The 24,512-nt window shown below is 51.4% G+C and overlaps 1 protein-coding gene across 2 annotated transcripts in view; it reads left to right on the forward strand.

Annotated features, from left to right (window-relative positions):
• Positions 1-24,512, forward strand: part of SSBP3 (single stranded DNA binding protein 3) — a 181,542-nt gene that overhangs the window by 113,014 nt on the left and 44,016 nt on the right. For both annotated transcript variants that reach the window (XM_030941629.1, XM_030941628.1), the window contains exon 5: positions 13,452-13,541. In XM_030941629.1, coding sequence (XP_030797489.1) covers positions 13,452-13,541 — 90 coding nt within the window. The remainder of the gene's footprint in view (positions 1-13,451; positions 13,542-24,512) is intronic.

A 24,512-nucleotide genomic window follows, 5' to 3' on the forward strand; every position in this document is an offset into this window, starting at 1 on the left:
GATGTTTGGATGTAGCCAAATGGTAAGTTAATGAAAGGTGAGTGAGATAGCTAGTCTTAAGAGTTTAACCTTTTAGATTTGGTGACTACTCTTGAAAAGCAGGTTTTCTTTTTTTCTTTTCTTTTCTTTTCTTTTTTTGAGATGGAGAAGTCTCACTCTGTCACCCCAGCTGGAGTGCAGTGGCGTGATCTCGGCTCACTGCAACCTCTGCCTCCTGGGTTCAAGGGAATCTCCCACTTCAGCCTCTCGAGTAGCTGGGGTTACAGGTGCGCGCCACCATGCCTGGCTAATTTTTTTTTTTGTATTTTTAGTAGAGACGGGGTTTCACCATGTTGGCCAGGCTTGTCTTGAACTCCTGACCTCAGGTAATCCACCTGCCTCAGCCTCCCAGAGTGCTGGGATTACAGGCGAGAGCCACCATGCCCGGCGGAAAAGCAGGATTTCTGCAAGAATTTTATTTATCCAAGAAATATTTACTGAGCCAGCATCTTCCCTGTACTGTGCACACCATTCCTGCCCCCATCCCTGGAAGATCGCTGGCTAGTTTAATAAGGAATTAACAGTCAGGTGTGACAAACACTGTGCTGAGAAACACATAAAGGACGAAAGGGTATCACCCAGGCCTGACTACAGAGAAGAGTGTTGTAGAGAGAGGAACCTGCCTGTGTAGAGGATGGTTGCTGTAAATATGTGTGAAAGAAAGGCCTTTGTAAGCTGGTGCTAGGTACTAAATATGTGTAAGTAATAATAGATTATTCTTCTCTGAATGGGACCCCAATAAATGTTTCATAAAGACTTGCCTTTGTGTTTTCAGTACCATATGGATGGGTGGCATGAGTAGGGGATGGACCACCTCTATGAGAAGTCCCGTGTTTGTTTCGGAAGCTGAATTTGGGTCAGAATTCTCAGTAGATGAATTCCCGTGTCCTTTCAGAAGCCTCTGACTAGCCTGCATGCCTCCAATCCTCCTAGGCCCCACCCAGGCCCCACCCCCTTAGCAGATCTCTCACTGGGATCCTAAGTGATGTGTGTGTTCTTGGGTGCTCTGGCCCTGTTCTTGGTGGGTGCAAACAAGAAAGCCCTGCTTTGTGCACCTGGTAGATGCCCAACAAATAATCTGTAGTGAGCTCCAAAGTGGCAGCCCCGCTTTGCCTTTTAGCTCTGTAGCTCCAGCCAGACTTTAGCAGGCCACAGACTGGGGTTGCAGGCCAGTGCTGTGTCTTGGTCAGAAGCAGGCTGGTTCTTGGTGGGTGCCTGAACCACCTCTTCGTCCCCTCTGTATAAGTTTTGGAGCAAACCATCCAGCCACCATCCTCCAAGAGCCTCCTCGGAGAGCATGCCAGGCTCTGTTCTAGAAGGACACTTGGCAGGGTTGGGATGTGATGCCTTGTGGGGGGGCTGATAACTGTGATGCTAGAATTTGAGACATCTAGAATGGCTGTATTTGGTTCCCAGGGGTATCAGGTACCGGCGGTATTACCCTTCTTGCCCCAGAGACAGACACATGTACTACATACATGTGTGCACGCACATGGAATACCTGACCTGGTGAATTTTCCTGTTGGAGGCTTTAGCATTCCCTTGCTTTGGCACCGCTCTCTCTTGTTTGTTCAGAGCCCTGAGGGCTGGGATTGGGGTGGGATGAGGATCACTGCTGTCTGGTCTGAGTGCAGCAAACCTTCCTGGATCTGCACCCTGGAGTCTGGGGTTTTAATGGCAGCAGGGGACCTCAGAGGGCTCATGCAGGGCCTCGCTCACAGCACAGGAGCGTTCTTGGGGGGAACTGACATGAGGTTTCACAGTGGCCAGAGCAGCTGGGGCCGTAGAAGGACATGACCTGGACTCTCATCCCTTCCTGTAGCTTTGGGGCTCACCCACCCTGTCATTTGTACATGAGGCATCTGGGGCTCTGAGAGGGGAAGGGGTTGCCTTGCTCTTGGTCACCTAGCTAGTTTCTGTCAGAGTTTTCATTAAGGCCAAGTTGTAGGCCTCTCTTGTGTCAGTCTGAAGAATTTGGTAGAGGGGAAGAATTGTGGATTTTGAAGTCAGATAGACCTGGTTCGAATCCCAGGACTGCCATTTCCTGGCCTGCGATGCAGCCTCTGGCTGTTCTGCTCTCAGAGCTTCAGTGTTCTTCTCTGTGACACAGGGAAGATAATGCGGGGCTACCCCATAGGGCTGTTGAGAGGATCAGAGATAAGTACATGAAAGGCCAGGCATTAGGAGGCACCTGTGAATGCACCAACTGTGGCATTCCTCCCACTCCCTTAGGCTGTGCAGGGGAGAAAGAGGGAGGGACTGGCTGGAGCTTGTTACCTCCAGGGGAGTAGAGTCTTGGCTGAGGGGTCTGTCCTTGGCTTCTTAGAACACTAGAGGGCTCAGCTGCAGGCCCAGCCATTGCTACTCAGCGCCCACCTGGTGGGTAAGGGGGTCAGTGTGGGCCTCTCTCCCTTCATACTGAGCTGTATCTGGCAGGTGCCTGAGAGTAGCCTTCCAGAGGCTCCAGACGAGGTTCCCCATTGGCAGCACCGGTGCCTGAGCAGGATGCAGGCTGGCACCTGGATTTCAGGCAGGAGAACCACCTCCGCTATTCCTTGTCTGACAGCTGGGTGTGGAGGGCTGCCTTGAATGGACAGCAGCAGACACTCTAAGTGCCCAGTGCCTCGTAGTGTTGTTGGGTCCAATTTCCTTTGCTTTGTGACCTACATCATTCTTTATTTGCTAAACTCTCTGAGCAGGCAGCAGTAATAAATCAATTAATGACTCCGATGAATCGTTTAATGGCTGACAAAATAACACTAAAGTCAACAGCTTGCATCTCTCCAGCAGTACCAAAGGACACTGGTTGACTCAGAGTGGGGGACGAAACAGAGACTGTTAGCTAAATTAGCGCAATTAGTGCGTGCTTTAAAGGCTTAGACAGCATCTGCTCAGCACCGAGCCTGTGTGGCAACTGTGCGCTGGGACGGCTGTGCAGACCACGGTGGTCCACTGCTCACTGCCTTCCCTTCTAGCCTGAGGAGCTCAAGGACTCCCGGCTGTTCATTTACACAGAAGAGGCGGTGTTGGGTTTGAATTATGTGCCCCTTCCCCGGCATTGGGGGACCTGGGTGAACTTGTCAGACTGTGTCCTGTCACAGCAGAGGAGGAGGTGAGGGAAAGTGACTTGGTCCCCACTAAATTTGATGCTTACTGAGGAGAGTGTGGGCTCCCATCCTTGAAAGATGTTCTGAGGGCCCTGCCTTTAATGATGTATTTTAAACTTAAAAAAATAAATAAATAAAGTTTCTAGAAGCGGGTGCTTTTCTGTTCTCTGCACACCTCGGTCCTGGCAGGATTAAGTTGTCATTGGAACTGAGCGTGTGCGCGGGTCCACGCCAGGGAATTTTCCACTTTGCAGAAGCAACTGCCAGTGTTCTTGTTAAGGAGCTGTCACTGGCCTACTATGACATGTTTGTGGTTGTAAGTAGCTCCTTTAAGACAGTGGGAAATGTGTGTGCGCGTGTGTGTGTGTTTTGCTAATGGTGTAAACCAGGGCCTGAAGCTCATTTCTCTTTAAGAAGAAAATCAGCGTTGTACAAATACTGAGCTGTTGATCCACTCTGCAGTGTTCATCTGGGGGGGGACCTCTAGCCCTTAATCTTCCTTGTCTTGCATGCACACGCCTGGGACCTGCGCCCTGTGCCATGTGGCCCAGCTGGGAGGTATCTGCCTGTGGAGGAGGGTGTGCTGGCTGGGATTCACTCTCTCACCAGGTACTAATTATTAAATACATGGGACTTCACCTCTTACCAACAGTGATCTTTGATCTAGTCCCCAGAAGAAGCTGGGTGCTTCCTGGGATGAATGGGCAGGGCCTGGCAGTATGGTAGCCTCAGACTTCTCAGCCTGGGAAATTCACTTCCTCCTTTTTTGGGGGAAATGTTCTTACTGTGGTACCTTTCTTTCATTTTTAAAAAAAGAAATAGTATTTTTCTAAGGTGGCCACTAAGAAGAGAGAGGCCCTTTCTCAGAAGAGCAGCTTTTCTGTCCATCAGAAGGCCTAGTCTTTCCACAGCTTTCAGCCCCTTTTCGTCTCCCCATCCCCAGCCTGCTGTGGTCAGGGAATCTTAGGACATCAGCATGTGGTCCTTTGCCTGGAGCTATGTCTCTGGCTCTGGGCTGCCGGTTGCTGAACCCTCACCTTGGCTAAGCCTGGCTGGGCACCTTACCTAAGGGTCATATTTAAGTTCCCCATGCCCCCTACAAGAGGGTAGGGGGCTCCCTTCTTAGCAAATGATGAGGGGCGCAGAAGGTAAAGTGAGGTGTCCGAGGACTCAACCCCTGGTGAATGGAAGGACTGGGCCCTGACCTGTTTGCAGGTGACCACTTTTAAGTGTCGATTCTGAAACTTGGATCAAAGAAGCTGAGGTACGGCCAAGAGCTGGGGCTGTGGTGTTAGCAGATCTGGGCTTAACTTCTGGTTCTGCCCATTTCTGGCCATGTGACCTTGGACAAGTCCCTTTACTCCTCAGAGCCTCTGTGTTCTGGTAGTGACTGCGGATTGTTGGGAGGATGGAGGGAGAGAGACTGGATGAGCCATACCATGAGCTGGGTCACAAGGGACCGCCTAGGGACAGCCTAGGGACAGTGAGCCTTCTCTGACTAGGTGGCTGGCCCCTCTCCTGTGGGGGAGTCCCCCCCATCCTGGGGGAGGGAAAGTGAACAAGCCCCACACCCACCCCCTATCCTGGAGATGGTGCAGGGGGCAGGTGGCGTCCTGGAGGGATTTGCTCTCTAAGGAGAGGCTGTCAGGAGGCCCTGTGCCCAGGGAGGGTTAAAATGACAGCATAATCTCTCACCCCTGTATCACCTCCTGCATCCTCGAGTCCTGCCGTTCTTTAAGGCCCCGGCTCAAGTACCATCTCTTCCACAAAGCCTCCCTGATCCCCTTAATCCCCGCTCACAGTGCCTGCCCAGAGCACCTTCCCTGTCCCTCAGTTCTCTGTCACCACAACTCCTTGCATCCTCCTGACCTGCGGGGCAGACCCATTCCCTGTTGTCTGCTCTGGTGAGCACAGCGCAGTCTGGGTGGCCCCAGAAGCGAGTGTTTGCTGATGCATCTGGTGTGTAAAAAGCACTTGTAACCTTTTTACAGCTCCCCCCAGCCCCCACCTGTTTCTCTTCCTCCCAGGGTAATTGGTCAGTTAGATTCAACAGACTCTTCAATGGGATCTTGCATTCCTTGATACACATGTGCGTGCATACACACACACACACACACACACACACACACACACACACCCTTTGGTGAATGCCAACTCATTGAAGTATTTGACAGAAAGAGCAGAGCTAGGTCCGGCTACTTGGGGAAGCACAAAACATATAGACAGTCTCAAACACAGGAATGGATTGTGCTTCTCTTGTGTTTAATGAAGTGCCGGCTATTTCATAAGAGTCAAAGCACACAGAACTTTTCCTGGGAACTACAGGGGTGGGCAGTACATGGCTGTGGTGTTTTGTTTTGTTTTGTTTTTTTGTGATGGAGTCTTGCTCTGTCACCCAGGCTGGAGTGCAGTGGCTGGATCTTGGCTCACTGCAAGCTCCGCCTCCTAGGTTCATGCCATTCTCCTGCCTCAGCCTCCTGAGTAGCTGGGACTACAGGCGCCTGCCACCTCACCCAGCTAATTTGTTTTTTTTTTGTTTGTTTTTTTGTTTTTTTTTTTTTTGTATTTTTAGTAGAGATGGGGTTTCACGTGTTAACCAGGATGGTCTCGATCTCCTGACCTCATGATCTGCCTGCCTCAGCCTCCCAAAGTGAACTGTGGTTTTGTTTCTTGAACCCAAGATGCAAGGTGGAGGCACAAAGGGACTAACGTTAGAGCCACTTAGCTGCCTGACCTTGAAATAGTGCACCTCTCTGTGCCTCAGTTTCCTTACCAGGAAAACAAATCACGTCTTCCCAGCGATGTTGGGGAATGAATACTACCCCCTCACCCCCGCTGATTTATAGCATCAAAATGAAAAGGCAGTTGCTTCTCCAGCCCTTCTTGCATTCCAGGGTCCTACCCAGGTGGCAGATGTGAGCTGGGACTTAGTAAAAGAAGCTCAGGTATCAGGACCACCCTCATCTGGGTCTCATGGCCTGACTGTGACAGGTGGAGGCTTTTCTTGTCTATAGGTGGCCCTTTTCAGGTTGCTTGCTGAAGAGCTCGTTTGATACCCACAGTGTCACTGGAGGAGCGGACCCCAGCTGCCTTGTGCGGAGGCCAGGGACAGAAAGGCCTGATCAGATCACACAGTAGGTGGTTTGCAGCCACAGCTGGAATCCTGATCCTGGGACCTTCAGTCCAGGTCTCTTTTGTCTTAATAATCCCCAGGCCCAGGCAGTGGTGGGTCCTATGGCAATCCCTTTTTAATATGGTTTGTGCCATGTCTCAACTGGGAGTGACCCCAAATTATCACAGCCTGCCCCCTCAGGCAGCCAAGAGGCTTTTTGTAGCTCAGGGCATCTGCTGTTGGACCCAGGGCCATCCATTGGTGCCAGGAGGCACATCCATCCCTCCTCCCACACCGTGGCCCCCTGACTATTTGAAGGCAGGGATCCTGTGTCACGCCTGTGTGTCATCCAAACCTATTTTTAACGTCAGCTGGTTCTGCCTCTTCACGTAGCAACAGCTCTGTTTTCTCCAAGCTGTACAATTAGAGCCCCTGTTCTCCAAAACTGATTCTGTTCTGTGGTCTGCATATGAAACCAGGAATCCTCTTCCTGTCCCTTTCCCTTCTTTGAACCCCAATTCTGTCCGTCTTGGTCTTTCCATCTGGATGGTAACATTCCCCCAGTCGCTTCCATTCCTGATTTGTGTCGTTAGTTTGTTGATGCTGCTGAAATTCCCTCTGGGAAACCTGGCCCCAGAGGGACCCAGGTTACTCCATAGTTTGCACAGAAGCCCCTGTCTTGCTGAAACCAGTGCCAGCCTCCCTCCCTCCCTCCCCAGGCCACCAGACAGGCGTCACTTGGAGGCTTCCTGTCTCACTTGCTCTCTGCATGTAGTCATCATCACAGGAGTGCCCCAAGCTCCCATAAGTGACCTCCATTTCCCAGCTTTGAGCACATGGCTCCACCCCCAGCACACGCCTCCCACCCCCTGGTGTTTTGGGCCCTGGGCCACACAGCCTGTGTTGAGTTTCAGTCTAGGAAGTCGTCTGCACATGCATTTCTGCATGTGGCCCCCAAGCTGCTGCACGCCAAGGCCTGAGTATTAGGGCGGGGCAAGGAGGGGCGGGGATTTGCAGAACAAAGTACCATTTTGCAGCCTTGTAAATCAGTCAGGAGGGGTTGGCCGACCTGGCAGGAGTCCCACATTTCCCTCTGAGCATTTGTTTTTATTCAGTTTTCCAGGAGCTTCATGTGCCTAGAACTAATTTTAAAGAGAGGGTTGGAGGGGGGATCCCAGGCTAGTTTGTGAGTGAGGATAGCTGGGGTTCTTGAAATGAGGCCAGAAGATAGTATCTTGCAGGGAATGCCCCTGGACCATTGCTTCTTGAAGGAAAAGCGTGAACACTGTTGCCTACTATGAGATACTTCTCTCTCTGGGTGGGATGAGAGGCCACTGGGAGTGTGGGGACTTGTCAGATCCACTTGCTCCTGTAGTTTGGGGTACTCTGGTGGTATTGGGATTTGTTGAGCGAGCGTGAGTGTGCCTGGCTCAGGGTGAGGCGGAACAGTAGAAGTCCCCCACCATTGCCTAGAGCAGAAAGTTCTATTCCTTAACCTGGTTTCCAAGGCGCTTTCTCTTGGAAGCACCTTTCTGAGGCTGTAGGTAGGCCCCAGGTTTGAACCCTGCTTCTCTGCCGTGGAGGGTAGAGGGGGAGTATCCATCTCCTAGAGTGAGACTGGTGCTGAGGTTTTCATGTATCGTTATGGAGTGGGATTGCGGGGCTGGTGCTGAGGTTTTCAGGTGTCCTTACGGAGTAGGATTGCGGGGCTGGGCTGGTGCTGAGGTTTTCAGGTGTCCTTTCGGAGTGGGATTGCGGGGGATCTCTGGTTGTAGCGGCATGTGTCTGTCCCGTTGGAGCGTGGATGGGGCGGAGTCAGGGGCAGTCCCTGAGCCCCACGGCTATGTACCCGTCCTGGGATCATCAAGAAACCCTACTGTTTAGAGAGGGAGCTGTGGGATCAGTCCTCTTCGCAAGTCTCCCTGACTGGGAATGGCAAACTTCAGGCAGTGCTCTGGGAAAGCACCTCGGGATTTTCAAGTTGACTGTAGGTTTAGAGGCGGCAGCTGGCTGGAATGGGCTGCATCACCCTGTTTAAGGCCTGTTTTCTGTTTAGAAAAGAATTTTAAATTAGCTTTATTTGTTGTTGTTGTTGCTGTCTTTTTTTTTTTTTTTTTTTTGGGATGGAGTCTCGCTCTGCCGCGCAGGCTGGAGTGCAGTGGCCGGATCTCAGCTCACTGCAAGCTCCGCCTCCCGGATTTATGCCATTCTCCTGCCTCAGCCTCCTGAGTACCTGAGACTACAGGCGCCCGCCACCTCACCCGGCTAGTTTTTTGTAATTTTTAGTAGAGACGGGGTTTCACCGTGTTAGCCAGGATGGTCTCGATCTCCTGACCTCGTGATCCGCCCGCCTCAGCCTCCCAAAGTGCTGGGATTACAGGCTTGAGCCACCGCGCCCAGCCTTGTTGTTGTTGTTGTTTAAAGTGCGAGTTACCAAACTGCATGGGTTGTTTGAGTTGGCTTCCTCGAGTCCAAAAAGTGGATAAGAATTGGTGAGGAAGGCCTGGGCGATTGGAACCCAAATGTCAGTCACTGTTATCTGTGACTCAGGTAAGAGGTCTCTGGGTAGTTTTTAATCTTTGATCACAAAATGGCCTATAATGAACAGAGAAGAGTTAAAACCCAGTTCCCCTGGAAAGAGGATTGCTGTCCTGTTCATGTAAGAGCTGCTGTTTCCAGTCCTAGCTCCCCTAGGTGTGTAGACTTAGCTGGGGAGAGCTAAGTCTCTTGGAAAAAGAGCCTTAATGGTCATCTCCTTTAACCCCATCATTGGATACATGGGGAAACTGAGTCCCAGAACAAGAAAGGGCCCTGTCCATGGGCTCCCAGCTAGGAGCTTCTGAATCCAATGTTCTTTTCTCTCTTCTTCCACAGGGGACTTCTAGCCCGTTCACCCACCACAGCCCTGGCGTGCTGTGGGCCTCGGTGAATGATGAGGGTTTTCAGGGGTTTTGGTTTTGGGTTGTTAGAGAAAACATGAGACGCTTCGCTGAGTGCCTCAATGGAGCTCCAGCTCAAAGTTGGAAACCATCAGGAGAGGCCGATTCCTGCAGTCTGGAAAGGACTGGCTCCGGACAGTCAGCTTCTAGCAGGTCTTTGAATAATACACGTAGTAATCATGATTGGGCCACGGCACTCCAGCCTGTGGGACCAGGTCTCTAATTATAATAATAATAATAATTTCTAAGGGTTTTTTTTTTTCCAGTTACAACTTACCCTTATTCTAGATCCTGCCAATACACCTGCTGTATGCCTCACGTTGTGCTGGGTCTCAGAGACAGGAGAAACAGGCCCCGCGGCCGCTGAGCTGCAGGAGCGTCGGTACAGGGATTCAGTGTAATGTTCATAAATATGGGTGGGGGGAGGGTACCTTGGTTTAGATTTTGTGAGCAAGTTATTTCTGAGCCTTTCCCAACCTCTTAACTCTTTTGTTGCCCTATACCACTGGTTGCTGCTTTTCGTTTTCTTCTTTGTACTTTTCTGTCCTTTTTTTGTTATGAGCACATGTTTGCTTCATAATCAAAGGGGAACAGCAATAACTATCAAAATTCAAGGCACAAATTTAAGCACTGCAGGACGACTTAATTTTGCTACTGGAGAAGCTTTAAATGATAAAGGCGTCTCCTCAGCTTCCTGCCCCTTAGTCACTGCTAACATGGTCTTGTTTTTTTGTCCTTCTTCATTGGAGAACAGTAAAACTCTGTCTTCCACCCCACATTTCAGAGAATTACACTGTGCATTTACTAGAACCATGGTGACCCTGGCCATTGCATTCAAAGAACCGTGGACTACCCACTACCTCCAGTTCCTAGAACCATTGACTCAGTCCTGATCTCATAGGAAAATGGTATCTTAGAGTGAAGGAGCCTCATAAATAAGGCAACAAAGCACTCGCAGGTTCAAGTTTTCATTTAAAAATTTTGTGTAGGCCAGACACGATGGTTCGCACTGGTAATGCCAGCTCTTTTGGGGGCTGAGGTGGCAGGATTGCTTGAGGGCAGTTCAAGACCAGCCTGGGCAACATAGTGAGACCCCATCTCTACAAAAAATTTTAAAAATTAGCTGGATATGGTGGTGTGTACATGTATTCCCAGCTACCTGAGAGGCTGAGGCAGGAGGATCCCTTGAGTCTAGGAGTTTGGGGCCATAATAAGCCATGATCGGGCCACTGCACTCCAGCCTGGGGACCAGGTCTCTAATTATAATAATAATAATAATTTTTAGTTTTTTTTTAAAAAAATTATAACTTACCATTATTCTAGATTCTCCATATGTAATAAGTCAAATACCCAAATAGCAAAGGACATGAATGATTTGCCATAAAATTAGATCTACAAGTGGCCAATGCAAACCATTTCAAAAGGTAATGACCTAAGAGGTAACTCCGAATACCAAATACCAAAGGGGTACTAACTGCCAGATTAGCAGACACTGAGATTTAATGCCTGTTATTTCATTGGTTAATAGGCTGGGTGTGGTGGCTCATGCCTGTAATTTCAGCACTTTGGGAAGCTGAGGTGGGAGGATCACATGAAACCAGCCTGGGCAACATAGTAAGACCCCGTCTCTAAAAACAAACAAAATAAACTGGTTAAATAACGGTACCTAAGAAGAATAAAATTGTTAAGGGTAACACCAGTCTCTGAAAGAGCCTGAAGAAAACGTAGATGGGTGTTTACCTCACCTCACTTTTAAAACAAGTCTTTTGCTCTTGCTGCCAAGGAGTGATTGTTGGCTGTTAATCACAAAAAGTTGCCATTTTCACAGAACCACTGACCACAGAGAAACAATAATGCAGCCAGCAGTAATGCAGCTAATGGATAAGCTGGCGATTCCCCCACAAGGCCCCATCTCAGATAGTGCCAGGCAGGGGTGAGGCACGGGCAAGGCAGGGGCCCGTGACCTCAGACCTCGGTGATGGGGAGATCTACAATCCCAATTTTTGGAGATGCTTGAAACTTGTAAACACATTATAGGATGGTTGGCAGGATAGCTTTTGCAGAGAGGGCTATTTTTCTGTAAGCAGAATCATTTTGAAAAGTAATATGCAGCTTGCCCATTCTCTTCACCTGGGTCTGCTCAACACCCACTGTATGCCCTGCTTCTCTGTTTCCAGATTCACAGAGCTGTCCCAGCTTACAAAACACAGCCCATTCTGTTACTTTATTCCCCACAATCCTGGTGAGGAGGTAGGACAACAGCTAACGTATTTTTTACAGGAAGCAAATTCAGAAAGTTCAAGTAGCTTGCCCACAGTCATCCCACTTACTAGTAGAGGTGACAGTGCTGAAAACCAGGTGCATTTGTTTCCCAGGTCTGTCTGTTCACTTTGTTGCATGCAGTGTATTAGTGGGATTTGCACATTACCTCATTTCCTTCCATCAGAGTTGGAAGTTAGAGGTTCTGGTTCCTTTTTGTTTTGTTTTGTTTTGTTTTGTTTTGTTTGAGATGGGGAGTTTTGCTCTTGTCATCCAGCTTGGAGTGCAGTGGCACAGTCTTGACTCACTGTAACCTCCGCCTCCTAAGTTCAAGCGAATTCTCCTGCCTCAGCCTCCCAAGTAGCTGGGATTGCAGGCGCCCACCTCCACGTCCAGCTGATTTTTGTATTAGTAGTAGAAACGGGGCTTCGCCATTTTGACCAGACTGGTCTCAAACTCCTGACCTCAGGTGACCTGCCCATCTTGGCCTCCCAGAGTGCTGGGATTACAGGTGTGAGCCACCACACCTGGCGTCTGGTTCCTCTTTTACCACTGATGAAAGAGAGTGGCTTCTTGAAGGTGGTGATGGGAGGCTGTGTTTCTAAGAGGAAAAGAGGCGTTCTGTTTCCTACCCCAAGGGGCTCATTCCTCTTCCAGAGAATCAGTCAAAACCCTGGGCGATGATAGATGATCAAGTTTCACTTTCTCAGTCATGGTGGGGTTTGGGGACCACCAAGGTTGGAGGTAGGCTTCCTGTAGGAGGAGCCCCTGGAGGCCTAGAATCAGTGGGAAGGAGCAGGGCCCAGTTCCAGGTAGGACTGTCAGACTTGTGACTTCCTCAGGGCTGGGGCCCAGACGCCTCAGCCTCACCCCCCGCCTGTGTGAGCACGGGGCCAGGCGCAGATGCGCCGACCGCCTTGAATAGGTTGCACACAGATCCTTTGGAAGGAGGCCAGGCTGGGGAGAGCAATGTCTGCTCACCCCTGGGAGGCATTTGTTGTGGCAGATATACCAGGCAAATGCCAGAATAGCGGCGTTTAAAGAGAAAAGGAATGACGGTCCCCCCACCTCATGAGGCCCTTCTCTCTCATGAGGCACCTAGGACCCTGCAGGGCAAAGAACAGGCTCTGCCCTCCATCACCCTCTCCAGTAGTGTTTCCCAGTTGGTCTGTTCACTTATTCATTGAGTCATGGATATTTATTGATCTTTTGCTTTATATGACATGCCAACCATTTGCAGAGGGCACAGAAATTTATAAATCACTCGCCTGCCAAGAGCTTCTCAAGAGTAGGTGGGCAGACACGGCCCAGGGCCATATAATGCCAGGAGCAGCCACTGCACGTTGGCCATGCACCCCTGCTCTGCACTGCAGGAAGCACCTTTGGCACTTTGTCTCAGGCTGTCCTTGCAGCCTCCCTGAATGGTGGACATTGCTCCCCCATTTTATATTATTATTATTATTATTATTATTATTATTATTAGAGATAGGGCTGAACCTTTTGGGCTCAAGCAATCCTCCTACCTCAACCTCCCGTGTAACTGGGACTGAAGTTGTATGCCACTGCGCCCAGCTAATTTTTTATTTTTTGTAGAGACGGGATCTCCTGATGTTGCCCAGCCTGGTCTCGAACTCCTGGGCTGAAGCGATTCTCCTGCCTCAGCCTCCCAAAGTGCTGGGATTTTAGGTGTGAGCCACCATGCCCAGCCCTCCCATTTTAGAGATGAGGAAAAAGAGCCTCGGAATTAGTTCCTTCCTCAGTGGGGGCCGCACCTGGGAATTGAGTCCAGGTCTGAGTGTATAAGCCCTACTTGCTTCCTGTCAGTGGGAACATGACACTTCCCTGGGATGCTAGGAGGGATATAAGTAGAAAGTGGCCTGTGAGGAAGGTCCACAGGGAATGCGGGCAGATGGGGAGAGCCAAGGCCAGGGGTCAGAACTCTGTGTCTCTGGTTGGGGGTTTGGCCACTAACCCTCTGCCTTGTTGTCTCCACAGAGTGCAGCAGCTGCCCCGAGCCCCGTGCTTGGCAACATTCCCCCCAACGATGGGATGCCGGGAGGCCCCATCCCGCCAGGTTTCTTTCAGGTACGTGCGGGGCCCGTGGGTCTCTTGCTCCACCTTGTATTCCAGGCCAAGACCCTGGGCAGGTGGGAGGGCGGGAGAGAAGTAAGTAGCTCAGTTTGCCATGGTCTAAATACAGTTGCTTTATGCTGGTTCAAATCCTTCCCTTCCCATTCCTTTCACCAGCCCTTCTAAAAGCTGAGAGGGAGAAAAAGATGGGAAAGCAGACACCTCCTGCATTGCCTGCACTTCTGCTGGAGTTTGCTTTCTTCATGCCAGCTTTGTAGGCGCGACACAGTCTGCCCCTGGCCAGGGAGGCGGTGGGGGCTGCTTCCAGGCCACTGTGGAGCTTTCTTTTAACAAAAGACTTTAAAAAATATCAGTAAATCGTTCTTTGTTTCTGTTTTGTTGCTGCTGCTGTTGTCATTGTTTACTTTGCCTGTCCAAACTACAAACCTTAGGCGTAATCTAAAAAAAACACCAAAACCCACCATCCTGGCAGGTCTCAGAATCCTTTCCCTCTGGTTAACCACTTGATTTTTTCCGAGTGTGATCACAGACAGCATCCCACAAGCATCTGTGCCCGTGCTCTGCCCGCCACAGGCAGGAACAGATCCCACGTGGGTCGAGAGCCTGGCCTTCTCCAAGAGACACCTTGTTCGGCTTTTTCTGGGGTGTGTGAAATTGGGCTTTCTGTTTTGCCGGGTTGGGCACGGCTGCCACTCTCTCTGCACCGCCTCCTCCATCTCTACCTTCTCCTCGGCGGTTCATGTGATTTAAGCCAACTTGAGACTGGGAAATGCCATCTTAGAGAGGTATAGTGTGCAGGGCTGTAAGGAACTTTTATGATGACACTCAAGATCATAACATCTCTCACTTTCAAGCCTGTCGGCAGCTGAGTTTGAGAATCCGCCCGAGTTCCCCACACCTTTTGAAAGATTGGCACTCCCAGATAAGAACATGGAAAGAGCTGTTACGTGGAAAGGGAGGCAGAAATTTCTTCTGTGCAGCCCTAGAATCCAGAACTAGGACCAGTGAGGCAAAGTCCAAAGACACTTTTGCTTGGTGTAGGCCAGAATTTAGCACCCGGGCTCACCCCACATCAAGGCGGGGGGCTCTCTGGCCCTAGATGCATCTGAGCAAAGACTGACAAACATCTCCTAGGAACGTTAAAGGGGTTTCCCTCTGGGAGAGAGATGACCTGGAAGATGATTCTACTTGGCAAGATTTTGTATTTGGGTTGGTGTTAACTCCTGAGAGAAGAGGGCTGGGACATGCTGCTCACCAGCTAAGAAGGACGGCAGTGAAATTCAGGTGTTCCCCAAAAACAGAAGTGGCAGGTCATGTGATGGTGGTAGGAGGAGAGAGAGGGACGCAGGATGGCCATTGGGAGCATTGGATGGCCACATGTGGATCTGTATGCATTCCCAGAACACTGCCAAAACTGGAGCCTTGTCCAAGGGGTGGAGATGAGCGTAACCCCAGAAATAGGTGTGTGAGCTCCAGGTTGGGACTGGACCAGGCATTGCCAGGGTCTCAGCTTGGGGCAAGGCTGCAGACATATTGAAGATGGATTGAGAGTTAGAGCTTAAAATGCTGGAAACCCATGGGCCCAAGAAAGGCAGGAGCCAGCAGGGCTGCTGTCCTTCTCCCAGGGAGGAAATCCAAGGGGCCAGTGTGTGAGAGGCTCATACTCACCAAGGCAGGCATCTTCTTGGCCACTGCAGATGGCGCCCCACACCCATCAGTGGGCCTTTCCCACTGGCATTCTGTCCAGTTGGGAATTCTTTCTAGGCTCACATGCCATAGATGCTCTTGATACAGTGCAGGTGTGGCTTCCCTGTCTGGTGGACCCACCCAGGTACTGTGCTTCATCTCTGCATCCTGATTGAGGCTGCTTGCTGGCACCTGGGTGTCCGGTGCAGATTAGACTACTGTGGTAGAAAGAGATAGACAATACCCAGTTGTATGTTTTAAAAATAGGCCATTGACTTCTATTTTGGCCTGACTCTAGGACAAGACTCAGGTCTGCCTGATATGTGGGCAGCTCCCAACTTCCTGCTTTGGTATAATCATCCATGGCTAAGGCCTAATTCCAGGCATACTTCTTGGGCCCTCCCCTGTGACGTTTGGGTTGTGTGGTCAGAAAGCCAAGACTAATTCCTGTCCTTATTTAGCCATTACTAGCCACCATCAAACAGAGGTAACTTTTGGACCTTCTTGACTTGAGGTCACCTCTGTTTCCCAGGCACGGCATGCCATCAAGAGCTGACGGGGTCATCCAGCAGACAGCAGAGAGCAATGGCTTAGCCTCTCTGCTTCCTGGGTGATGTTGGTGATTCCTTTCTCTCACTTCCTGGCATCATTTCCCCATCAGTCACATGCAGGGGGATGGGCTAGGCCAGGTACCTGGCCTGGTCCTTCCCGGCCATGATGCTGAACCGCTCAGGCTGGGATCACTGCCAAGGGGAAAGGGTATCTCTCTGGAAGGAGGTACTGGTTGCCCATTTCCGGAGTAGGCCTGCTTACAACAGGAGTATTAGCTATTGATTGCCAGCCCTGCACCTCACTAGTATTGCAGGCGGCCACTCTGATATTAGAAGGGAAATAGAGATGGTATCGAGGATTTTATCTGCTACCAACAATTGCACTCCTTCCCTTGCTTGGCCAAGGCCTGGGTAGGAAACTCTGCCGCAGGAAGGCTTTGCACCAGGGAGTCAGCTTGGGATGGCTGAGCCAGCTATGGCCAGACCCTGGCCTAGGGTGGCCAGCCCAGTTTTCAGGTCAGGACTTCACCCCTAGCTGGTCCTAAATGTAGAAGCCCCAGGCCTCCAGGTTGGGTGGGAGGGAGCAGCCGCCCACCTCCATCCCGGTCCCTCAGTAAGCAACACGGGGCCTTGCTTCTGCAGGCCTCTGACTGCCAGGCTTCAGCTCCTGGGGTCAGAAGTTTTGGCCATCCACACATGAGGGTCTGCCGTCAGCTTTCTCTTCTAACACTTCCAGGTTTCCAAGGCGGGCAGTACTTCTCCGGTCCCGTGGCATGAGATGTCTCTGGTAGCAAGTTAAGGTCTGGCAGGGAGGTGCCTTGGAAATTGACCTGGCCACACCTCACTATTGGGGAATAGTATGGGGTTCTTGGGGTGTTGGTAGAATTTAGCAACGGCATTCTACTTCTGAGTTCCTTTAAAAAAAAAAAAAAAAAAAGACTGCCCTAATATTGGCATCCTCAGCACCTGGCATATACTAAGGATGCAGTAAATGTTTGAACTGAGTTTATTTGTATCGCTCACATTACAGGAGAGGAGCCCAGGCAGCCCCAAAGCACCAGATCCAACATTCTGATCAGGAAGGGCCTAACAGGAAGCTGGCTTGGGAGTTCAGGAGTGGTGTTCTGGTGTTTTGCAGCAGGGAAGGACAAAGAGGACTTGGCCGCATACTTGCTGAGTGACCTTGGGCAAGTTGCTCCTCATCTCTGGACTCTAGTTTTCTTACCAGTAGATGGAGCAGGCTGGACCAGGTGGTCTCTGAGGGCCCTTCCAACTTTGATTTTCTGCTTTGGATCCAGATGGATTTTACATAATCAAACAGTGGCGTTTTTTTTTTTTTTTTTTCCACACAGCTTAGCTTGGTTGGGCTGCACATCTGGCGAACCCAGCTTGGCTTTGGCCAGTCTCACTGATCTGGGTGGGTCCCCTGGTTCCTTGGTCCTTAAGGGGTCACTGTCCAGTAAGAATTTCTAAGTTCCTTGGCCCTAAGGTGGTCCTAAGGAGGGCACTGTCCAGTAAGGATTTCTAAGTCCAAAACAGGACTCACAAGAGGGCAGGGGTCATGGAGAACTGAGCATTGGGTACAGGCTGTTTTTCTTCTTGTTTTGTTTTTAAATTCCAATAATTGTTTTCAGTTACATAGTGTTTTTAAACATGCAACTTACTTTCATTTTCATCACAGTGTTTCTGCAGAGAAGGCATGCAGATTGGAAAAGTGAGACTCAGAAAGGTGAAGGACTTGCCCGAAGTTAACCGGGGGCTGTAATCAGAGTCTAAACCCAGATTTCCTGGTTCCTCATGGGGTGCTCTTCCACAAACACTCCAAAGTCCAAATGTAGATACACATCTGATTGGACGGTGGAAGCAGGGAGAGTAGAGAATTAGAGAAAAGGTGGGAGAGACCAAAAGGAGATAGACAAATCGTAATTCTTATCTAAAGAAGTAGCAAATAAGTTTCCATTCAAATGCCAGCTCTGCTTGATGTGTGGTGGCTGCTCAGAACACCGTGAGAATGATTCTGAAGCTGTTTGTCCAGGCTCAACAGATAGTGACTGGCAATGTCTACCATGAACGTGAATGTGTCAGTGGTGGTACATGTCCTATTTGCCATCCCTGATCTAGTCCAAGCTTCTCATTTATAGATGGGGAAATGAAATCACAGAAGGAGAAAGGACTGTGGTTATGACTGTCACTGGCCATCTCTGATATGCAAGGCATGGGGCTTGGTTCCAGGCTCGAACTGAATCAACCATAGTCTGCCCACAGGAGCAGCCAGCCTAGCAGAGAGACTGACAGGTAATCCATGCTCTGTGGCAGGACAGAGGACAGGCCTGCCTGCCTGCCAAGCTGAGAAATCAGGAGGGCATTCCTGCAGGCAGTGCAGCCCTGGCCGAGATGGTGTCTGGAATGAGGTGGTTGACAGGTGCTCAGCGGGAGATGAGGCTGGAGAGGTTGCCAGGCAGTTGTTGAAGGACCTTGTTGAGTGTGGGCTTGATCCAGTGGGCAGTGGGAAACCAGGGCAGCACTCTGGGCTGGATAATGTCTTGGCTAGATCTGTGTTCCAAAACAGTTACTCTGTAATTGTTCCAGTGGCTTCATGGAGACAGGGACGTGGGCACTGTGGCCGGTGCTCAGGAAGTAGCTGACTACCTTGCGATCTCTGCTCACTGCAACCTCCGCCTCCCGGGTTCAAGTGATTCTCCTGCCTCAGCCTCCTGAGTAGCTGGGATTACAGGTGCTTGCCACCACGCCCGGCTGATTTTTGTATTTTTAGTAGAGACGGGGTTTCACCATGTTGGCTAGGCTGGTCTCGAACTCCTGACCTCAAGTGATCCACCCACCTCAGCCTCCTCAGGCTGGGATTACAGGCCTGAGCCACCACACCCAACCAGGAAGTAGCTGACCATCTTGATGATGGATGCTGCGTGACAGGGACCCAGCAGAGGTCACAGGGTTAAAGACTGCCTTCTCTGGAAAAGTCCTGGAGGAGGGGTCCCAGCTCCTGTTGCCAAAAGCTTAGCTCATCCTGCTTTGAACATCTAGATACTTGCCACCTTGGTGAAGGATAGTAGGGACTTGCCACCTTGGTGAAGGATAGTAGGGAGTATTTGACACATCCCTTTCCGTTGAGTCCTCATTCCTGCCAGCCAGGCCCACCAGCCTTAGAAAGATGTTGAGGTTCCTAGAGAACCCTTCCCATTAGTTATGGGGAGAGGGCAAGGAAGAGCAAATACTGTGTGTAGCCCAAGAGCCAGAGATACGACCTAGACAGTAAGAGAGGAGAGAAATATGCATGACCCAAAATCTTTCTTCATCTCTGCAGAAGTAGCTGGGGTTTCTCTGGGAGAAGGGCAGCCTCCTGAGGGCTCTGATGACTGTCTTGAAGTATCTGAAGTACCTGCCATGTATTCAGACATTCTCCTGTGAGCCCTCAGCCCCAGCTTCCAAGTCCTTCAGAGAAGAGAAAAGGGAAGCCAATTTGAATCATTGCATGGAAGACATTTCTGTCATCTGCCAAATTAATGATGAAGTGGTGAGCTGCTTGACAGTGGTGGTAACTAAGCAGTGGCAGGATGCCAGTGGAGAGCCTTGGGCACTGTGAGCTGTGGGGTGGGTGATGTGTTCACTGGGAGGGTCAGAGCCCAGTAAATGAGAACATACCCCTGGCAGCAACTGGGGCAGTTCCCAAAAGCTGAGCCAAATGCTGTCCATTTCCTGCCCTGCTCTCCAGCGGGAAGCAGAAGCCAGCAGAGGGAGCGGACATTCCTCCTGCCAGAAAGTTGCTGCGGCAGGAAAGGCCTCTCTGTGCTGACGAGGACAAGTTTTGTGACAAGTGGAGACTTGGGAAGAATTAAACCACCTTGTTTGCTTTTGGTTTCCAAAGCCTGTTACTAGTGGAAGCTTGGTTGCGGGGTGCCGGGGTCCCCACCCATCTGACAGATGGTGAAGTGAAGGCAGGGCAAGGGAAGGAGCTAAGCCTGGATCATGTGAGACCCGGACAGGCTTGCTTGGTCGTCCCTTAGCCTCTTGGTCAGACATGGTGTGTAAGGGCAGGGACCTGTCAACCACCCAAGAGGTAGCCACGGACCCTGCCCTCAAGGGGCTCGTAGTCTGATGGAGAAGGGGGCAGGCAGTGACTGTGTGCCACGCTGGAGAGGTTGACAGGAAGAATACTGTCGGGGCCAGGTGCGGGGCATAGCCAGTATGGCTTGTCTGGGGAAGCCTCTCCGAGGGGCTGACATTTGGACTGAGGAGGAGGAGGCAGTTGGCAGTGAATAGGGGTGGGAGAGTGTGCCAGGCGAGAGGGAGCCTGTGCCAGGATGTGATGTGACGGGGCGAGTTTGGGGCAGGGGCCTGGATGGCAGACTGGGGTGTGGAGATGGAGCCAGGAATAGACACAGGAAGGACTTAAAGTCGGGGAGAGCCATGGAAGGTTCCTAACAAGGGGAGCAACGCAGTCCCAGGAAGAGGTTCCATGGCCTGGAGGGGCTGGGCCCTTGGCTGGCTGGCCAGTGTGGAGTCCAGCTGCGTTCCCCTCTGGAGGTGGCTGTGACCCGAGCAGGAGTGGCGGCTGGGTGAGACTGAGGGCAGCTTCCTTGCCTGTGGCTGGTGGCCTCTAGTGGATGTTGGAACCTAAAGGAGGCCCAGCTTGCTGCCTGCATAGGTCAGGGGCAGGAGGCAGGTGTGGCGGTGAGAGGCCGAGGCTGGTGCTTGCTTATCTCAGCAGACCCCTTACCTGGGGCTGCCCAGCCTAGCCCTCCCCACCCACCCCAGACAGTGCTCTCAGGCCTGAGAGTAGAACTGTCTGATACCCTCTTATGTTAATAGTTGCTGGTGGAAGCACTCTCCAAGTTAGAAAACCTGTCCCCTGCTGTGATTTCATTTGACTCTATGAGATAGTCTTAAGAACCAATAGCATTCCCACCGCATAGATGAGAAACTGAGGCTCAAATGGGCTAGTTGCTCAGGAAGACAGGTCTGGATGGGTCTGTGGGATCTGCAGCTTCTTGATAACTGCCTGTCTGTGGGGGAATAAAACCCCCTCCCCATTCTGGGCCTCCCCTGGCCCTGTCTGCTTCCCTGCAGGTGGGGGAGTCTGTCTGATAGATGTGGCCTCCTACTGGGGAGGAGGACGGAGGTGCTGTGTCAGGGGTGGATGTGTTCGCTCCTCCAGGGGACAGAAGCACCACCCCCTCCTGCTCCTCCGCCATGCTGTCCGCCTCCAGACTGACAGAAGGCAGTGTCACCCCTGCTGAGAAGGATTAGAGAGGAGGCGGGGCGCCCCAACTGCTGGGCTCCAGGCCACAGTTGGAGGTGGGGAACCACTGCTCTTCCCCACCCCTAGGCCCCACCTGTTCCAAACTGGCTTGGCTCTGGGAGCGGCAGCCCCCACCTGGTTACTGTGATGAAGCCCATTGCAGGCTCTTGAGTCTGAAGCCCCGTCCTGGGAGTGGGACACTCTGGTTGGAGTCCAGCCCTGTTGCCAAATCCCTGTGTGTCTTCAGGGAGCCAGCCTTCCCTCTCTTGGCCTTAGCTTGCTCCTCTGTCCAGTGAGGGGGTGCTGGCCACTCTGAAGCACATGGGTCTGGGCTGGTCCTGCCCCCCACAGTCTCCTGGCCAGTGAAAAGAGGCCTGGGGCAGAGGAGAGGGAAGAAAGCCTTTTTTTGCTTGCCAACACCTCCCCTGCAAAGGTCAGGCTGTGCTCCCCTCCCTGCCCGGCAGCCAGCCTGGTGCCTAACGTCTGCCCAGCGGCAGATGACCGGCACTGGGGCTCCTAGCAACAGTGGACAAAAGGTTACTCCTGACGTGCCAGGCTGCCTCAGCGGCGGCTGGCTCAGCCCGGTCGCCCTCCCTCTTAAATAGGAAAAAAAGTTATGGCCCTGACTTGTGTGCGTGCCTGTGTGCACGCATGCCTGTGTGTACGCATGTGGACATGTTTGTGTCTGCACACTCGAGCCGCCTCTCCCTCCCCCTCTGAAAAACGTGAACTCCACATGTAGCACCGTAACTCTCACTGATGAAATGGAAAGTTGAACATAAATCAATGTCTGCCGCCCAGTTAGCTATGCATCAGCAGGCAGCGCCTGGGAGTTTTGCTCGGTAACAAAGCACCCAGCGGCTGCTTGGGCCTCGACTGCCCCCTAACGCAGAGCCAGCCCCATGCCACAGAGCCCCGCTGGGCTACACACCACCTCTTCCTGGCCTCCCAAGCCCGGGATGAGACTCTCACTCGCCTCTTTAACGTTTTGAGGGAGGGAATGGGGAAGGAGTCTCTGGCCTCTTGGATTTGGGAGGCCTGGGCTCTGTTCTTGCTGCGGCTCCTGGCCAAACCCTCAAGTGAGGCTGTAAACTGACTCCCGACTCTCTGGCTTCTGTGGATCTGATACTGGAAGGATGGGTGTCAGTAGCTGCCTTCACCTCATGCTTATTAAGAGCTTGGGCTGGTTTATCCTTTCTCCTTTGGACCTGAGTTTTTACTTTGCATTTTCTTAGAATGGAGTGATTTTCCCCTGTGCCTGGAAGCTGCTCTGCTGCAGGTTGGCAGCTCTCCCAGCATGGTGCCGTGGCTGCTTCCTCTGCCCCCACGAGGTCCTTATGCCCCTCATAGGGGGACTGTAGTGGAGACTCCTGCGGGGCTGGAGAGTAGTTTTGTTTTGTCTCTTCATAGCTGACTGAGGGGTGGACTCTCTTTTTGCTCCTGTCCCCACCTATCTTCTCAGCAAATTGTACTGAGGTTTTTCTTTTTTTTTTTTTTTTTAAAAAAAAAGTCAAATTCCTTAGTCCTTGTGGCAGAAGAGGTTTGAGGAAGATAATTCCAGCAGAATCCTGTAATAACACGCCTTGGCATGACATGGATCAGGATAGACCCCCTGAGTAAGCTCATGCCACTGTGGGAGGAACCTGCCCTTCAGGGGAGTCTGGGCTGGGCTCTGGGCCCAGGCACTGCCCTGGGGGTCAGAGGCCGTTCCAGCATCTTGCTCAATGTGAGGCACGGTTCTGAGTGCAGGGACCCACAGTATGGGGTCAGTTCATGTCCTGTTTCTGCCTAAGTTAACTCCCAGGCAACCTCTCCCTGAAACATTCCCTCTCCGAAAGAGGGCCTTAGAATCCATGAAGCTCCTGGGCCAGGCCCGCCTGTGATCCTCTAAACTTTTCTCTCAGAGAAGCCCCATCTCAGGCCAGGCATGGTGGCTCATGCCTGTAATCCCAGCCCTTTGGGAGGCCGATGTGGGCGGATCACCTGATGCCAGGAGTTCGAGACCAGCCTGACTAACATGGTGAAACCTCATCTGTGTTGAATATAGAAAAATTAGCCAGGCATGGTGGCACGCGACTGCTGAGGCAGGAGAATCGCTTGAACCCGGGAGGCAGAGGTTGCAGTGAGCTGAGATCACACCACTGTACTCCAGCCTAGATGACAGAGCAAGACTCTGTCTCAAAAAAAAAAAAAAAAAAAAAAAAGAGAAAAGAAAAGAGAAAAGAAAAGCCACATCTCTTATTTCTTGCTCAAGATCAAAGAGACTGGGGACTTGGTGGGGTAGAGGGGCACACACATAGGGATGGGAGGGCACCCAGCTCGGCATCAGGAAGGCCACAGAATGGCTATGAACAGGGTCTTTGGAGCATGATGGCCCTGCACTTGGCTGGCAGTGTGATCCTGGCAGTGACCCAACGTCTTCAGGCACTGTTTCCTCAGCTGTGCTGTAGGAACAATCATGCAGCAAATCATACTGTGTCCTTTTTGGAGTTCTGGTGAGGATTGACTATACATATAAAACTGTATTCAGGCCAAACGTGGTGGCTCACACCTGCAAATCCCAGCACTTTAAGAGGCCGAGGCAGGAGGATCGCTTGCGGCCAGTTTGAAACCAGCCTGGGCAACATAGACCCTGTCTCTACAAAAGAAAAATTAAAAACTTAGTGAGGCTTGGTTGCATAGACTTGTAGTCCCAGCTACTCTGGAGGCTGAAGTGGGAGGATGGCTTGAGCCCCGGAGATTGATACTGCAGTGAGCCTCCATCACACCACTGCACTCCAATCTGGGCAACAGAGCGAGACCCTGTCTCAGAAGAAACTCAGAAATCTATGTTCACATCAGTAGTGGTTTATTACTGCTGTGGAAAGATGACTGGGCTTCAGGATCCGTGTTGACCAGCAGCTGAGCCTGGAGCTCCCAGCATGCCAGTCAGCTCATCTGTCCCTTCTGTCTTGGACAGGCCGGTGCTGGGTCCCATCCCTCCTTCACCTTCTGTGAAGGTGGTCTGTCCTTCCTGGCGGCCTCTGGTGTCACGCAGCCTGGGTGGGTACATGGGTTCCCTTGAGAAAGTCAGTTCACCTCTCCGAACCTCAGTTGCTTCATCTGGTAATTGGGGGCAGTGATAGCCCTGACCTCTTAGGTCCGCTGCAAGAATGCTTTGAGATGATGTGTGTGAAGCCTCACCTGGTGTCTGTGCTGGGTTGACTCTCGAGACCTTAGAGCTGTTGTAGGCATGTCTGGGACTGTTCTTTTCTAGAGGCCCAGGTCTTTCAGTTTACCCAAGAGCAAGAGCTGCCTCAGGGTTTCTTCTCTTTCCAGAAGGGAGTCTTAGGGGCATGACACAGCCTTAGTGACACTGATGTGTGGAAGAGGTTCTGGGTATTTTTGAGATCCTCTAGCTAAGTGTTTAACCCTCCAGTTTGACCAACATATTTGGCATGCCTAAGCACCAGGCCCTTTTTGACCCTTTAA

This window comes from Rhinopithecus roxellana, chromosome 12, assembly GCF_007565055.1.
Source record: "Rhinopithecus roxellana isolate Shanxi Qingling chromosome 12, ASM756505v1, whole genome shotgun sequence".
NCBI lineage: Eukaryota > Metazoa > Chordata > Mammalia > Primates > Cercopithecidae > Rhinopithecus > Rhinopithecus roxellana.